This window comes from Lissotriton vulgaris, chromosome 2_1 (genome assembly GCF_964263255.1).
Source record: "Lissotriton vulgaris chromosome 2_1, aLisVul1.2, whole genome shotgun sequence".
NCBI lineage: Eukaryota > Metazoa > Chordata > Amphibia > Caudata > Salamandridae > Lissotriton > Lissotriton vulgaris.
Window position 1 is genome coordinate 418,901,344 of NC_141687.1, and position 15,424 is coordinate 418,916,767.

At 46.3% G+C, this 15,424-nt stretch overlaps 1 protein-coding gene across 2 annotated transcripts in view; it reads right to left on the minus strand.

Moving 5' to 3' along the window:
* INO80D (INO80 complex subunit D) overlaps nucleotides 1–15,424 on the minus strand; it is a 224,053-nt gene that overhangs the window by 100,780 nt on the left and 107,849 nt on the right. For both annotated transcript variants that reach the window (XM_086955307.1, XM_086955306.1), the window contains exon 7: nucleotides 6,792–6,901. In XM_086955307.1, coding sequence (XP_086811433.1) covers nucleotides 6,792–6,901 — 110 coding nt within the window. The remainder of the gene's footprint in view (nucleotides 1–6,791; nucleotides 6,902–15,424) is intronic.

Below are 15,424 nucleotides of genomic sequence, written 5' to 3' on the forward strand. Positions count from 1 at the left end.
TGTGGTGGGTGCATCGGTGGAGCTGTGTGGTGGGTGCATCGGTGGAGCTGTGTGGTGGGTGCATCGGTGGAGCTGTGTCGGCGGAGCTGGGTGGTGGGTGCATCGGTGGAGCTGGGTGGTGGGTGCATCGGTGGAGCTGTGTAGGTGGATCTGTGTGGTGGGTGCATCGGTGGAGCTGTGTAGTGGGTGCATCGGTGGAGCTGTGTGGTGGGTGCATCGGTGGAGCTTAGTGTGTGCATCGGTGGAGCTGTGTGGTGGGTGCATCGGTAGAGCTGTGTGGTGGGTGCATCGGTTGAGCTGTGTGGTGGGTGCCTCGGCGGAGCTGTGTGGTGGGTGCATCGGTGGAGCTGTGTGGTGGGTGCATAGGTCTCGCAGCATTAAAGTTTGAGTTACTGGCATTGTAAATGACAATGCTTTGCATACATTTTTTTTTTTATTTGCAATTGGTATATAAACATTGTTTGTGAATGGTTAGGTGATGTGGTGGTGTCCCTGAGTGATGTGGTGGTGTCCCCGAGTGATGTGGTGGTGTCCCAGAGTGATGTGGTGGTGTCCCCGAGTGATGTGGTGGTGTCCCCGAGTGATGTGGTGGTGTCCCCGAGTGATGTGGTGGTGTCCCCGAGTGATGTGGTGGTGTCCCCGAGTGATGTGGTGGTGTCCCCGAGTGATGTGGTGGTGTCCCCGAGTGATGTGGTGGTGTCCCCGAGTGATGCGGTGGTGTTCCTGAGTGATGTGGTGTGTGAGGGTAAGGATGTGAGGGTGAGAGGGTTGTGAGGGTGAGGGGTGTGAGGCTGTAAGGGGGAGTGAGCGTGTGTGAGGGTGAGGGGGTGTTAGAGTGACGGGGTGAGGGTGAGGGGGGGGAAAGAGACATGCGCTGTTTTAACCTAGCCAATACATCTCCGTAAAGAGTGGCCCACCCCACACTTAAATGTAAGTAAAAGTTCAAAGCATCGAGTGAAAAATTGGTCTTGCTTTTTTTTTCATTTTATTTTTACTGGTAGCATATTTGCTTTGGTTAAATGCGGACCCAGGGACTATTTTAAGATGTTCTTATATGCAAATGAGTCGTTTGAATGTGGTGCAGCATAGGTAGTACATTATATGATCATCGTTGGTAGCCATGGGATAAGCAGGTGGCCAGCTAAATGGTAACGCTTTCAGATTTCCTTTACCCTAATGATAATGAAGTGCGATGGCCTTTTAGTAAAATAAGAGGTGAAATAATTAGATGGTAGTACTGTCCCCACTAAAGTCTGAAAGTACTAAGTCCAGACCAAACTTTTAAACATTTTTGACATTTGCACCGTAGGGCCTGTATTTTAATCGAGACATGACATTTCATTGATGGCTCCCCTGTTACCTCAGTGTATTTAGGGCTGGCAATAGCCATCATTCTTTAGGAAGAATCACATTTCCTAGTGCTTTTTTGCTAGCCTGCTGTTTCTCTGCTTGGTCTGTTGTGAAAACAATACTTCAAAACGTCAAAAACATTCAGTGATTATGTATACAAAAATGCCTCGGCCTTCTGCTAAAACATTTTACTAGACGCAATCAAATAACATCAGCCCATTATATAAACAGCTCACTGCAAAATTCCCCCAAAAATAAGCTGCAGTTGCACCGAGATAATACCTGCTTTGAACTAGCCATAAACTGACACACAGGCACTGTATATTAAACTAATATAAATATTTAAGTGAACATGAAAATTATAATCACAGGGAAGGAGTGAACATTCTTCAATTAAAAAGCATAGTCCTGGGAGGAGAATCACATTAAAGCAATTGTAAAAATTTATTTGGTCCTGACAATCTGTATTGGCGACTTTACACGTCATAACGTGATTTGAGGATGCATTTATCTTGTATTGCCATACGCATTTTCTGTGATAATGCACCGAGATTAAAAACGTATAAAACCTAGGCGGCTACCTCCATGTGACCTCTACCAAGGTCACAAGGACGTCATCCGTTCTCCAGCACAGGGCCGCGCTTTGAAGCATTAGGGAAAGTGACCGCGAAAGGCAGCCAACTTCCAGCCACGTGAACGTCCCAAAAAAAAGACCGCAGAAATGAATTGCAGACTGTAGGTGTTCTGTAATTGGCAGGCACTGCTGCAGTTTATCAGCCGATACCGGATTCAAAGTAACTTAATAGCAAGTGTGTATCAAGTCATTCAATAAAGGCATTAATCTGTGTCATCGGGGCCACTCTGCTTTATGAAAAAGCATATTTATTGTGTTCTGAATTCTAGGCGAATTTGTAAGAATGGGGAGCCTGGTGGCAGGCTGTCACAGAATAACACTTTGCAATGATTTCTCCACTCGGCTCCTGCCTTGCACTTGTTGTGACAGCGTGATTGACGGGTCTAAATCGTCTCGCCTCCTGTGGCTTTACTAAAGAGTGGAAAGTTGAACACTTCTTACCTAGTAGGTTTTTGTCCAATTTAAACAGATTATTGTGCGGGAGATTGCGCTGGCAGGAGGCTGTGATTTGAGTGGGGCCTTTAGTGTATTTGTCACATCTAATGTCCTTATGAGATGCAGGCGGCGCGGTTTCCGATGATGGATCGTGCGGCTGCATTTGGGAATGACGGCCACCTTTGCTGATTAGTGGATTGATTTTTCTAAAAGCCAGGTATTGTTACTTCACCTCTTCTATTGGGTTTGAGTCACGCAGGCAGACTTTGTGAGATTTACTCCTATGAATTTAGCAGTGCCGCCCAGACTTTGCTTCAAACACGTAAAAAATGGTGAAACGCAAGTACTTTGAAGTGTTATGTTCAAACTAGGGCGCTCCTTCAATTTCAGCAAAGGAACCATGCTCACTAGACAAACAAGCTCAGGTAGCACTCACACATGAGGGAGATCGTCAATGGAGAGGAAAGGGGGAAGCGAGAGGGTGAAAGATGGGACGACAGGTTTAGAGGCAGCAACTACAGCAGAGCATCAAAGGTCTGGGCGAGAAGGGAGGGGGGAATGCGAGGAGATAAGGACCCAGAAGGGGGAGGAGGAAAATGCGAGCAAGTTAAACAAGTTATAAAAGGAGACTAAACTGAAAGTACGGCCGGCAGGCCGTGAATAATTAGGGGGTGACAAATGCGCTGGGAGGGCTGCCTTTGATGTGGTAATGCGAGGCAGGCAGGCAGGCGGCTGGTGGCATTGTGCACGCGCTTCATGCACTGCAAGGAATCGCCAGTGGTGGTTAACCCCTTCGATGCTCATGACGAGCTCAGCTCGTCATGAGGCACGGTTGAGCTGTGCTGATGACGAGCTGAGCTCGTCATGAATGATGGGAATAAAGGATCTGCAGCACAGGAGGGGAATTGCTGCAGCAGCGATGTAGTTAAAGACTGGATAAGCCCCTATAGAGCTTGCCAGCTGTGCGTGCGCACAGCAGGCGAGCCCTAAAAAGGAAAAAATTAGGGTTTTTTGGGGCAATTGTGGTTGTCACCAGCAAGGAGGGTGAGCTTTATGCTCTGTTCACCATAGGAGATGGACTTACCACAAAAAAATACATGCAATTCTGAATTCCCCAAACCGTGGTTGTATGCAAGGAATCGTCTCCCTAGTCTCTGGTCCCGATGGAGTGGGTTGCTTTCTTTTGGAGGTGGTGGTTGAAGATTGGGGAGGGTTACTGGCCAGTTCTCTCATCTCTGCAGCAGAATAGTTGTTCGGATGCTTGCGCTGCATGTGTCTAATCATGGTATTATTACCAAAAGAATATTTTTTGTTCGGGTTCCCCCTTGAAAGTTCCATGCCACAGATTAGGCAAGTCACCTTGGGCGCATTGACTTTCTTCTTGCCCTCTGGGATAGAAAAAAACTCCAACACAATGTAAGGCCTTGGCTTGTATGTGGTATTGTCTTCTTGCAGCCACCTTCTCCCCTCCTCTTCTTCTTGACCACCAATGTAATGTTGTGGTGGTCCTCTTGGTGGTGGTGGTGGTGGTGGTGGTGGTGGTGGTGGTGGTGGTGCAGATGCTCCAGCTGCTGCTGCTACTGTAGCCATTTTAAAGTATGAAATATTTCTTAAAGATGTTGAAACAGGTCTTCCTCAGTCAAAGGACAAAGTCAGAATAAGGAAAAAAGGTGAGGTCTTTCATCATTTGGAAACAAAAACTGTCCTGAACCAATGAAAAGTGTTATTTTCAGATCACATGACCCGACGCGCTTACGCGAGGCTTCCCCGGGCGCGCCCCGGGTCGCACCGAGTAAGCGCGATGGATGTTTACGTTGCGCGATCGTATTCGCTCGAGTGCTTCCGGGTGCGCTTACGCCGTGCGTATCACGTGGACGCGGATAAGCGATACGTCACGATGTTTTCGTTCGCGGCAATAGCGCTAACGGGACGCTAACCGGTGCGCGCGGAAAAAAACTGCACTTTCTGGTGCGAACACCGGGGCGCGCACCGGGAGCGCTCCAGGGCAAAAAAATTATATATTATATAAATATACAATATAGGATTCATTATAAAAAATATTACATTTCAGAGGTTTGAGGCCCTATATATAGTTAGGAATTAGCACTTAAAAAACCTATGAAATTCACTGAAAAAATCATAGGTTTCACTCCAGTTATAGTTAGCTGGAAATTTTACTGACATAAAACCATTGAAATTCCCACGTTATAGTTAGTTGGACTCAGTATAACTTGCGCGCCTGCAATGCACTGTTGATGACGTCACATATTACACTCATGACATGGTCAGTGACATCACTCATGACATCACTGATGACACCATCCAGTGAATGTGCGTCTTTCTGAAAAATAAATATGCTTTATATATGTATATGTAAAGGTTGATGGAAGAATAAATGTTTAAATAAGTGTCTTAATGGAGGGTTTTTTTTTTTTAATTGATTGGTTAGCTGGCTTACTAAGTGTATCTTAGTGAATACATATATTAGCGAGTATTGTTTAAATATTTAAATGTTTGTATCAGTGTTTTACTTTGTGTATAAGTGGCTACATGGGTTGGTGAGTAGCTACATGTGTGTGTATATGGGTAATTAGATTTTTTTTAGTATCAGTATGAGTATCTGTATGGTTTGGTGGGGGTGTTACTTAGCACATAGATGCATCAATGACTGACTCACTGTTTGTATGTGTTTTGAAGACAGCAAATGTGCAGGACTGTATGAGTGGATGAGTGTGTATATGTGTGTGTTAGTGAGTGAATGACTGTCTCACTAGTGTCTTTATCAGTAACTACATATGTTTTAATCTAGTATATGTGAGTATTGATGTATATAAATGAGTATATGTGAGAGTGAGCGATTGAAAGAGTTCTTGTTTAAATAAGTATGTGTTTCTATAAGTGATTGTTTAAGAGAGTAAGTATGTGTAAGTTTCCTTAGAAGTAAGGTGGTAGTGTGTAGCTGTATATGCAAATAAATGGATGTTCAATAGTTTATTTGCATGTGTGATTATGTGTGTGAGTAACTTTTGGATGACTGTCGGTGTGTAACAGGATGTATAGGTGTTTCACTACATATGATGAGTGAATATATGTATGAGTGACTATATAGAACTGTTGGTGAATGAGTGGAAGTGTATATAGAGGGTGGTATTACTGAATTGGTTGTTGTAACTGGTATGGGTATCTATTTTTTTGAAAATTTTAGTTTCTATTTTTGAATATGTGTTTCAAGGGTTACATTACACGGAAAGGAGGTCTGTCACTGTCACAAGGATGGTGTCATCAGTGATGTCATGAGGGAATTTCAATGGTTTTATGTCAGTAAAATTTCCAGCTAACTATAACTGCTGTGAAACCTATGGTTTTTTTCAGTGAACATACACACACACGTATATATATATATATATATATATATATATATATATATATATATATATATACACACACACGTACATATACACATATGTACATATACACATGTACATATACATATACATATACATATACATATATTTTTTATATTTTTAATTTTTTATTTTTTACTTACAGTTTTGTTAAAAACACTATATATTTTTCTTTTGTATATGCGACAGGGTCCTGCACATGGGCGGGACTAATCAGTGTGGAGGACATGCTCGAAACACCAGGAGGAAACCTCAAAATAATTCCGACAAAATGTTGCAAAACTCCTGTCAAAAACTGACCGAGAGGTAGCATTTTTTTTTTTGCAGAGTTTTATATAGCGCGAACTAGACCCAAACCGAATCGGGTATCAGAGCACTTTACATAGCACGCGTTACGTTACATGAGGACACACATTCATTTTAGGCACTGGGAGATTAAGTGATTTGCCCAGAATCACAGGAGGTTTTGGCGTAGTTACGGAGACTGGTGCAGCATGAAAATAACAGACGTCAGCCCGCCGAACTGGCACCTATATAGGTGCCATGGACGTCACATTTGGCATACAAAATGGCGAGCGGAGCCAACCGACAGCACCTACCAGCGCGCAGGGGTACTGCTCATGAAAATTCTTCCGTATCAGGTCTGACGCCTGGAGAAATTTAAAGTAAGGAATCTGCAGCTAGATGTCGATCAGAAAAGCATAAGCCATTGGCTGTCAGGGGACTGTCAAGTAGAGACATATGGATAAAAAGTGTTACTTAATCCCATTGCTGGCGGTCAGGGGAGAGGAAGCGGGTTGGGAGGGTATCTACACAAGTGGAAAATCTATACCAAGCATGTGAAAAACCAAACTTAAAAAAAAATGCATGAGAGGTTCGATTCAAATCTCACGTAACAGACCCCGGGAAAGGTGAGCTATATTATGTGCTTTTCCTTTATGCTCAACGAAGAATGTAGAACAGGATACGCTGGAAGCAGTGCCTGGTAAACGGAAGGGACTTCCGTTTGCAGTTTTCACCTCGCACCATTCCACAGCACAGCACGTGTTCTGCTCCTCTCAGTTCAGGCTGACTAGACCTGGAAAAAAAAAAGAAATCCGTTAAGCAGGCCATGCTGTAATCCACAGCAGTATCACCTTAACCCAGAAAAAAAGTTGGTCTGCCTAAAACATCTTGCATAACAGCATCGTTAAAAAAGTTATCAGTGGAAGGGGATACACTGACAAACCGTAGCTATCACTCTGCCATCCTTTGGATACCCAACAACTTTTTTTTCAAAACAGACATTTGATGCACATTTGCATTTTTCTTCTATGGCCACAGAGGGTTCAAATTCATTGTGTGTTGCTCTATTCCTGCATTTCCTCTATGTCATACTCTAGCTAGTCATTAAAATCCTATCTGTTCACTTTCCTCTTCTGGTCATATCATTTTCACCCCTCCTTATCTCTCTCCGTACTGGTCTCCATGACTAAGGATCAAAAGGGGCCAGTTACTTTCAGGTTTATATATTAAAGGTTTGTTGAGCAGCAGTGAAAAGAGTTCAAGAAAAAGCCTTGTACATTAAACTTTCTTTTTTAATCTTCTTGGCTCAACAATCATCTGCAAAGCCAATCGGCTGGCTTTCATTAGGAGTCCTGACGGTAATATTCAGTCAGTCAGTCAAAAAAATACTTTATTTCGGCTATACAGCCATAAAAGCACAATACAATTTACAATCAATAAAATAGAATATTACACTGAAAAGGTTGATTAGGGGAAAATATTCAAAACAGCCATTCCTTGATAAACAGAGATAAATTACATCTTTACCACAACTTTAGAGGTCATTAAATAACTACCCGACCCGAGATAATGGCGTGTGAATTGTCAGTAAAACCTGGGTCGCTTACTTAAAGATTATAAAACTATTAAAAACCAGTATCAATACATTTTCAGACTTAATTAGACTACTTGTTAACAAAATAAATTAAAAAGAAAAACATTAAAACTTACATTACCTACACAAGAAAAATAAACAACAATTATTGTCATCACATTCTCTGGATGATACTATATAGCAGCAAAGGGTAGTAGAAATCATTTGGAGGGCAGCATCAACTGTTGCCCATCACTTTCCCCTTTAGGATTCCTCCACGTATGCACCACGTTGCAAAGAGGAATTTGAAGGTGGCGACTACAAATAATGGGAGTGTTTCGTATTCAAGTAGCCTGAATACCTCGATATGCTTTCTGAGCCCCACATTTCTGCATAATTGGAGAACCCACTTCGATCTAGACCTATGGTAAGCAGGACAGAAGAGCATCACATGGAGTTCAGTTTCTTCCGAAGCGGAGCAGCCAGGACAATCTAATTTGGCTGCACCCTCCCATTTGTTCGTGAATGCACGTAACAGAAGTGTACCGTGCCTAAATTGTAAAAACAATTTTTTTGCCATGAATGGTTGGATACTGTCCAAGGTCAATTCCAGTTTATACTGCTGCTTGACATCCAGAAACCTTAATGTCAAGGAGCATGAGATCAATTGGGCAAGTTTAAATTCCTTCAGAGCTAGAACTGGGGTCTTTTAGAAAGTACTGGAACAGGTCTCCTCCGGATTTGACCACAAGTTACCACACCCTAATGAAAAACAAACACTCCTAACATAGGCCTGCAATGGTAGAATAATAGCCCTCAGTGTGCACATAGCATCCCTCAATTCCTCCCTATAATTTATTAACTCTGGTGTGCTCCAAATACGATGACAGAAAAGGAGAGGACGAGAGGCAATTAGATCTGAAATGGGGCCGATACCCAAATCCATCCTAAGTGGAATTAAGGGAATAGTTTATGGAAGACCCAGCTGCCTAATGAATGTGTTCTCAGTCACCATTGAGGTGTGAGATGGGCAGTCACCTCAAAGTTCGGCACCATAAAGGGATGCTCACCTTGCTTGGATTTTGTAGATTTCAGCCGGGGACCAATCACTTTTAGGGGAACAGTTTTTGTGGACTTTAAGGATGCCTCCCATTGACTGCGTTAATTTCAAATTGGCCTTCATTATTTGTGTCCTCCAGTCCATTTTATCATTCAATGTAATGTCCAAATAGTCGAAGATGGGCACTCTCTCTAGGGGCCTCCATCCATTCGGGGATGTGGGCAGTTTTGGCATGGAAGACTATCTATATATATATCTCTATATCTCTATATCTCTCTATATATGTGCCAAAGGTGTCCTGTGCTTAAAAGACGCCACTCCACAAAGGTTGATTCTCCGACCCTTTATTTGCACACAGGCAGCTTCTTTTCAGAGAAATATTTACATGACTCCCTGACGCGTTTCGAGGCAGCAGCCTCTTCTTCATAGGGAAAACAGTTAGTGCGTGGCTGCACGATACAACGCTTTAGTCCCTTTTCTGCATGCCGCTCCCACAGGGTATTCTCACAGCATGCTGGGCGTTGTAGTGCCATTGATGCCGAGCACTAACCTTCATCTTCATTTTTGTAGTCCTTTTGTTACCCCTCCAATGGGGCTCTGTTGCGATAACTGCCTGTGATTTAAAAGTCCTTTGTGCCCCCATACCGGCATGATTCCGGCATGTAGACCCGATGTTTACTCCTCGGGCGGTGCATCCTTCCACGGCCGGACTGCCGCGTGTTCATGTGTGCCAAAGGTGTCCTGTGCTTAAAAGACGCCACTCCACAAAGGTTGATTCTCCGACCCTTTATTTGCACACAGGCAGCTTCTTTTCAGAGAAATATTTACATGACTCCCTGACGCGTTTCGAGGCAGCAGCCTCTTCTTCATAGGGAAAACAGTTAGTGCGTGGCTGCACGATACAACGCTTTAGTCCCTTTGCACTCAATGGCACTACAACGCCCAGCATGCTGTGAGAATACCCTGTGGGAGCGGCATGCAGAAAAGGGACTAAAGCGTTGTATCGTGCAGCCACGCACTAACTGTTTTCCCTATGAAGAAGAGGCTGCTGCCTCGAAACGCGTCAGGGAGTCATGTAAATATTTCTCTGAAAAGAAGCTGCCTGTGTGCAAATAAAGGGTCGGAGAATCAACCTTTGTGGAGTGGCGTCTTTTAAGCACAGGACACCTTTGGCACACATGAACACGCGGCAGTCCGGCCGTGGAAGGATGCACCGCCCGAGGAGTAAACATCGGGTCTACATGCCGGAATCATGCCGGTATGGGGGCACAAAGGACTTTTAAATCACAGGCAGTTATCGCAACAGAGCCCCATTGGAGGGGTAACAAAAGGACTACAAAAATGAAGATGAAGGTTAGTGCTCGGCATCAATGGCACTACAACGCCCAGCATGCTGTGAGAATACCCTGTGGGAGCGGCATGCAGAAAAGGGACTAAAGCGTTGTATCGTGCAGCCACGCACTAACTGTTTTCCATATGAAGAAGAGGCTGCTGCCTCGAAACGCGTCAGGGAGTCATGTAAATATTTCTCTGAAAAGAAGCTGCCTGTGTGCAAATAAAGGGTCGGAGAATCAACCTTTGTGGAGTGGCGTCTTTTAAGCACAGGACACCTTTGGCACACATGAACACGCGGCAGTCCGGCCGTGGAAGGATGCACCGCCCGAGGAGTAAACATCGGGTCTACATGCCGGAATCATGCCGGTATGGGGGCACAAAGGACTTTTAAATCACAGGCAGTTATCGCAACAGAGCCCCATTGGAGGGGTAACAAAAGGACTACAAAAATGAAGATGAAGGTTAGTGCTCGGCATCAATGGCACTACAACGCCCAGCATGCTGTGAGAATACCCTGTGGGAGCGGCATGCAGAAAAGGGACTAAAGCGTTGTATCGTGCAGCCACGCACTAACTGTTTTCCCTATGAAGAAGAGGCTGCTGCCTCGAAACGCGTCAGGGAGTCATGTAAATATTTCTCTGAAAAGAAGCTGCCTGTGTGCAAATAAAGGGTCGGAGAATCAACCTTTGTGGAGTGGCGTCTTTTAAGCACAGGACACCTTTGGCACACATGAACACGCGGCAGTCCGGCCGTGGAAGGATGCACCGCCCGAGGAGTAAACATCGGGTCTACATGCCGGAATCATGCCGGTATGGGGGCACAAAGGACTTTTAAATCACAGGCAGTTATCGCAACAGAGCCCCATTGGAGGGGTAACAAAAGGACTACAAAAATGAAGATGAAGGTTAGTGCTCGGCATCAATGGCACTACAACGCCCAGCATGCTGTGAGAATACCCTGTGGGAGCGGCATGCAGAAAAGGGACTAAAGCGTTGTATCGTGCAGCCACGCACTAACTGTTTTCCCTATGAAGAAGAGGCTGCTGCCTCGAAACGCGTCAGGGAGTCATGTAAATATTTCTCTGAAAAGAAGCTGCCTGTGTGCAAATAAAGGGTCGGAGAATCAACCTTTGTGGAGTGGCGTCTTTTAAGCACAGGACACCTTTGGCACATATATATATATATATATATATATATATATATATATATTTTAACATTTATCACCAGATTAGTTTTCCTACAGAATGCACTAAACTCATCCAAAACACGCTGCATGCCCACAGATGATTTAGACAAAAGTAGCGTGTCGTCAGCAAACATTAAGGCTGGTATTTTCCTATTTGCTAACCTTGGTGAGTCTATGGTTTTCACAGTTAAAAGTGTATCAATTAAAGCGTTCAGGAAGATTGAGAAGAGAATTGGCGCTAACACGCATCCCTGCCTCACCCCTTTCTCCACAGGAAAGGGAACAGTCAATTCTCCATTCTTGCCAAATCTTACCCTTGCATAAGTGCCTTCATGTAAGCACTTTAAAAGCTGGCAAAGGTAAACCGGCACCCCCAGGTCGTGTAGGACACTCCTGTGGCGCGATTAAAGCCTCATAATATGTGGCAAAGCTTCCGGTCATCGCCGCCGGCTCCAAGATAGGTTCCCCATCTAGTCCCACTATCTGGGGCAGGGGTTGGGCGTGCATGATGCCCTGACATAGACGATGCAACATCTTGCAGGACTTTTCGCCCCATTGGTATATACGACTACGCGTAGCCAGCCAAGCCTGCCTGGCTTCGTCTAGGAGCACGGCAGTATATTGTTGTTGTGTCAGAGCCTGCTGCCTCCTGGCTGGCCCCCCATCCTCCTCTGCCCCTACGCTCCAGCGCCTCCAGGTCAGCCTCACGCCGCACTAGGTCGCTACGCCTCTCCTTACGCGCTGCCGCGCACCATGAAATGTTAACGCCACGCAGTGTGGGCTTCATCGCCTCCCAGAGCGTCGCCGGGGAGTCCACCGTGCCTACGTTAGCAGACAGGAAATGATCAAGTTCACAGGTCATGTGGGCACGGTAGGCCTCTTGCATCAGCTGCCATGGTGACAAACACCACCGGAAGGGCTGCCGAGCGCGAACAGTATCGAGTATACCGTAGACCGGCGAATGGTCAGAACGCGCCAGTGGCAGGATCTGCGCAGACAACACTCTATTCGCCACCCCTCTGGGAACGAATATGTTGTCGAGCCTAGAGAAGGAGTCTCGTGCTGTGGAAAAATACGTATACTCTCTCCGCGAGCCATGTTTGTGTCTCCATGTGTCTACCCAATCAAGACCTGTGACCAGGGCCCGCAACCTAGATGCATGACTCTCCCTTCCTGCCGCGCTCTGAACGCCGGCAGCGCTGCGCCATCTGTCACATGTGACATCCACCACGTCATTCCAATCCCCTCCTACTATGGACAGGACATTGGGCATGTCCACCCAAAGGGAAAGCAGCTTCTCAACCAGGGGCCACTGTAACGGTGGTGGGAAATATACACTACCAATGAGTACTGGGTCTCCTCCAATCTCTCCATGCACAAATACAAATCTGCCCTGCGCGTCAGTCCATGTACGTTTATGAGCGAAAGGGACCCTACGGTGTATAAGGACTGCCACCCCTCGTGATCCTCTCGTGAACCCAGAATGGTATGAGTGTGTGAACCCATTTCTCTGAAGGCACAGCGCCTTGGTACCGAGTAAGTGTGTTTCTTGCAGGAGTATGTCCGTCCCCCTCCTCTTAGCCCACGTAAATACAGCCCCCCTACTCACCTTGTCCAGCATCCCCCGCACATTCCAGCTCCTGATCCGTGTCCCACCTGGGCCTAGCCGCACTCCCTCACCATCAAGAGACATTCGTGTTGTATAACGAATATGCTACTTACCAGTGTGCATCTGTTCTTGGCATGTAGAGCTGCTGACATTTATATCTGTGCGTAGATCGCCGCCTAGTGTTGGGTCCGGATGATCGCACATTGTTGTCCTGGAAGAGTCTTCCAAGTATCACGAGATAGGTGGCTCCTTCCCTGGACTACAGTGCGCATAGGCATCGACTCCATCCTCAGATTGTTTTTAGCCATTGTGGCCAAGATGGAGTGAAACTATGTGAATGATGACCATGCTAGAAGTATGTGTGAATGCTGCAGCCGCTACAGGCGCCGGGCAGGAGGGCGGGCGATATGAATGTCAGCAGCCCTACATGCCAAGAACAGATGCACACTGGTCAGTAGCATATTAGGTTCGAGGCATGTGGGCTGCTGAATTCATATCTGTGCATAGAATACATAGCAGTCCCTCCATTAACGGCGGCCGCCCGTGCCAGCTGCAGCACTTTGGAAAAGTGTTTTTAGAACAGCCTGCCCTACAGCTGCCTGCTGTTTGGAGTGCACATCAACACAGTAATGCTTAGTAAATGTGTGTGTGGTAGACCATGTGGCTGCTCTACATATGTCTTCCAAAGGAATATTTCCAAGGAAAGCCATAGAGGCACCCAACTTTCGGGTGAAGTGGGCCCGCGGTGGAATGGTGAGAGTGCGCTTGGCTTTCTGATAGCAGATCTGAATACATTTAACGATCCAACTGGCTATACCAGCCTTGGAAATGGGGTTACCTTTGTGTTGTGGCGCAAAGGCAACAAATAGTTGTTAAGTCTTCCGAAAATCTTTGGTCCCATCAATGTAGTACATTAGGGCCCTCTTGACGTCAAGCGTGTGGAGCATTCTCTCCGCAAGTGACTCTGGATTTTGGAAGAACACAGGTAGTTCTATAGTCTGGTTGATATGGAACTGAGAAACAACCTTAGGAAGGAATTTAGGGTTGGTGCGAAGCACCACGCTGTTGGCATGAATCTGAATAAATGGCTCTTGGATAGTTAGTGCCTGGAGTTCACTAACTCGTCGTAGCGACGTAATCGCTATAAGGAAAGCCACTTTCCATGTCAAGAACTGAATCTCACAGGAATGCAGTGGTTCGAAAGGGGGACCCATCAGCCTGGTGAGGACCACATTGAGGTTCCACTCGGGAGCTGGTGGCGTCTGCGGAGGAATGACTCGTTTGAGTCCTTCCAGAAAGTCTTTAATGGCAGGCACCCTGAAAAGTGAGAGGTGCTGTCTGTTTTGGAGATAAGCAGCCATCGCGGATAGATGTATGCGAATGGAAGCATAGGCCAGATTACATTTGTACAGATGTAAGAGATAACAAATGATGTTCTGAATAGATGCATCCAGCGGGTTAATGTTGTGGTCGGCACAATAAATGACAAACCGCTTTCATTTCGCCGAATAGCATGCTCTGGTGGTGGGCTTTCTTGCCTCCCGGATTATGTCCATACAGTCAGGAGGTAAGTTGAGGTAGCCAAACTCCAAGACCTCAGGAGCCAGATCGCCAGGTTGACATGTTGCGGATCTGGATGCTGAATGTCGCCATGGCTCTGCGTCAAAAGCCAGGGTGTGAGGCGCAGCCTTTGATGCGGTACCACGGACCGTTCCAGAAACGTGGTGTACCATGGTTGGCGAGCCCACGTCGGGGCAACCAGGATGAGAGTCATCGAGTGCTGCTTCAGCTTGCGTGCCACCAGCGGTATTAGAGGTGCTGGGGGGAAAGCGTACGCAAATTTGCCTGACCAGTTCATCCATATCGCATTGCCCTGCGACTGTGGGTGTGGGAACCTGGCGGCAAAGTTTTGGCATTTGGCGTTTTCCTTTGTGGCGAACAGGTCTATCTCTGGATGACCCCACCTTAGGAAGTACGGGTGGAGTACCGATGGATGTATCTCCCACTCGAGAAGTGAAGAAGTGTGGCTCACTGATTAGAGCGGCAGAACCTGATGCAGAGGTCTGGCCCGGGACCAGGGTTCAATTCCCGACGCGGCAGGGTCCTGAACCCAAAAATGTCCATGGACTCGATAATTCTCGCCTCGGTGCCTATTCTAATCATGGGGTCCCACGCTGCAACTCTGGGCAATAGCTTGCTTAATCTCCACTACGGCGGCCCACCCGCTGCGGGATGCCTTGCTTTCACCTTGGGGATGCCCAGTAGGGGTTATCTCACAGGGGAAAAAGCCAGGACGGGTTCCCAAGGCAAGCGCCTTGATGCCTTCGGGTGATACGTGCGCTATATAAGTCGCAATACATACATTTTACACTCGTGCATTTGGTGGCTGTGCCTGCTGAGCAGGTCCGCCATCTGATTGTCCTTGCCTGGGAGGTGTTCTGCCATGAGGAAGATGTTACTCTGAATGGCCCACTTCCACATGCTCTGAGCCAGATGAGACAACTGTGGAGTGTGTGTTCCTCCCTGTTTCTGAATGTAGTACATGGCCGTCATG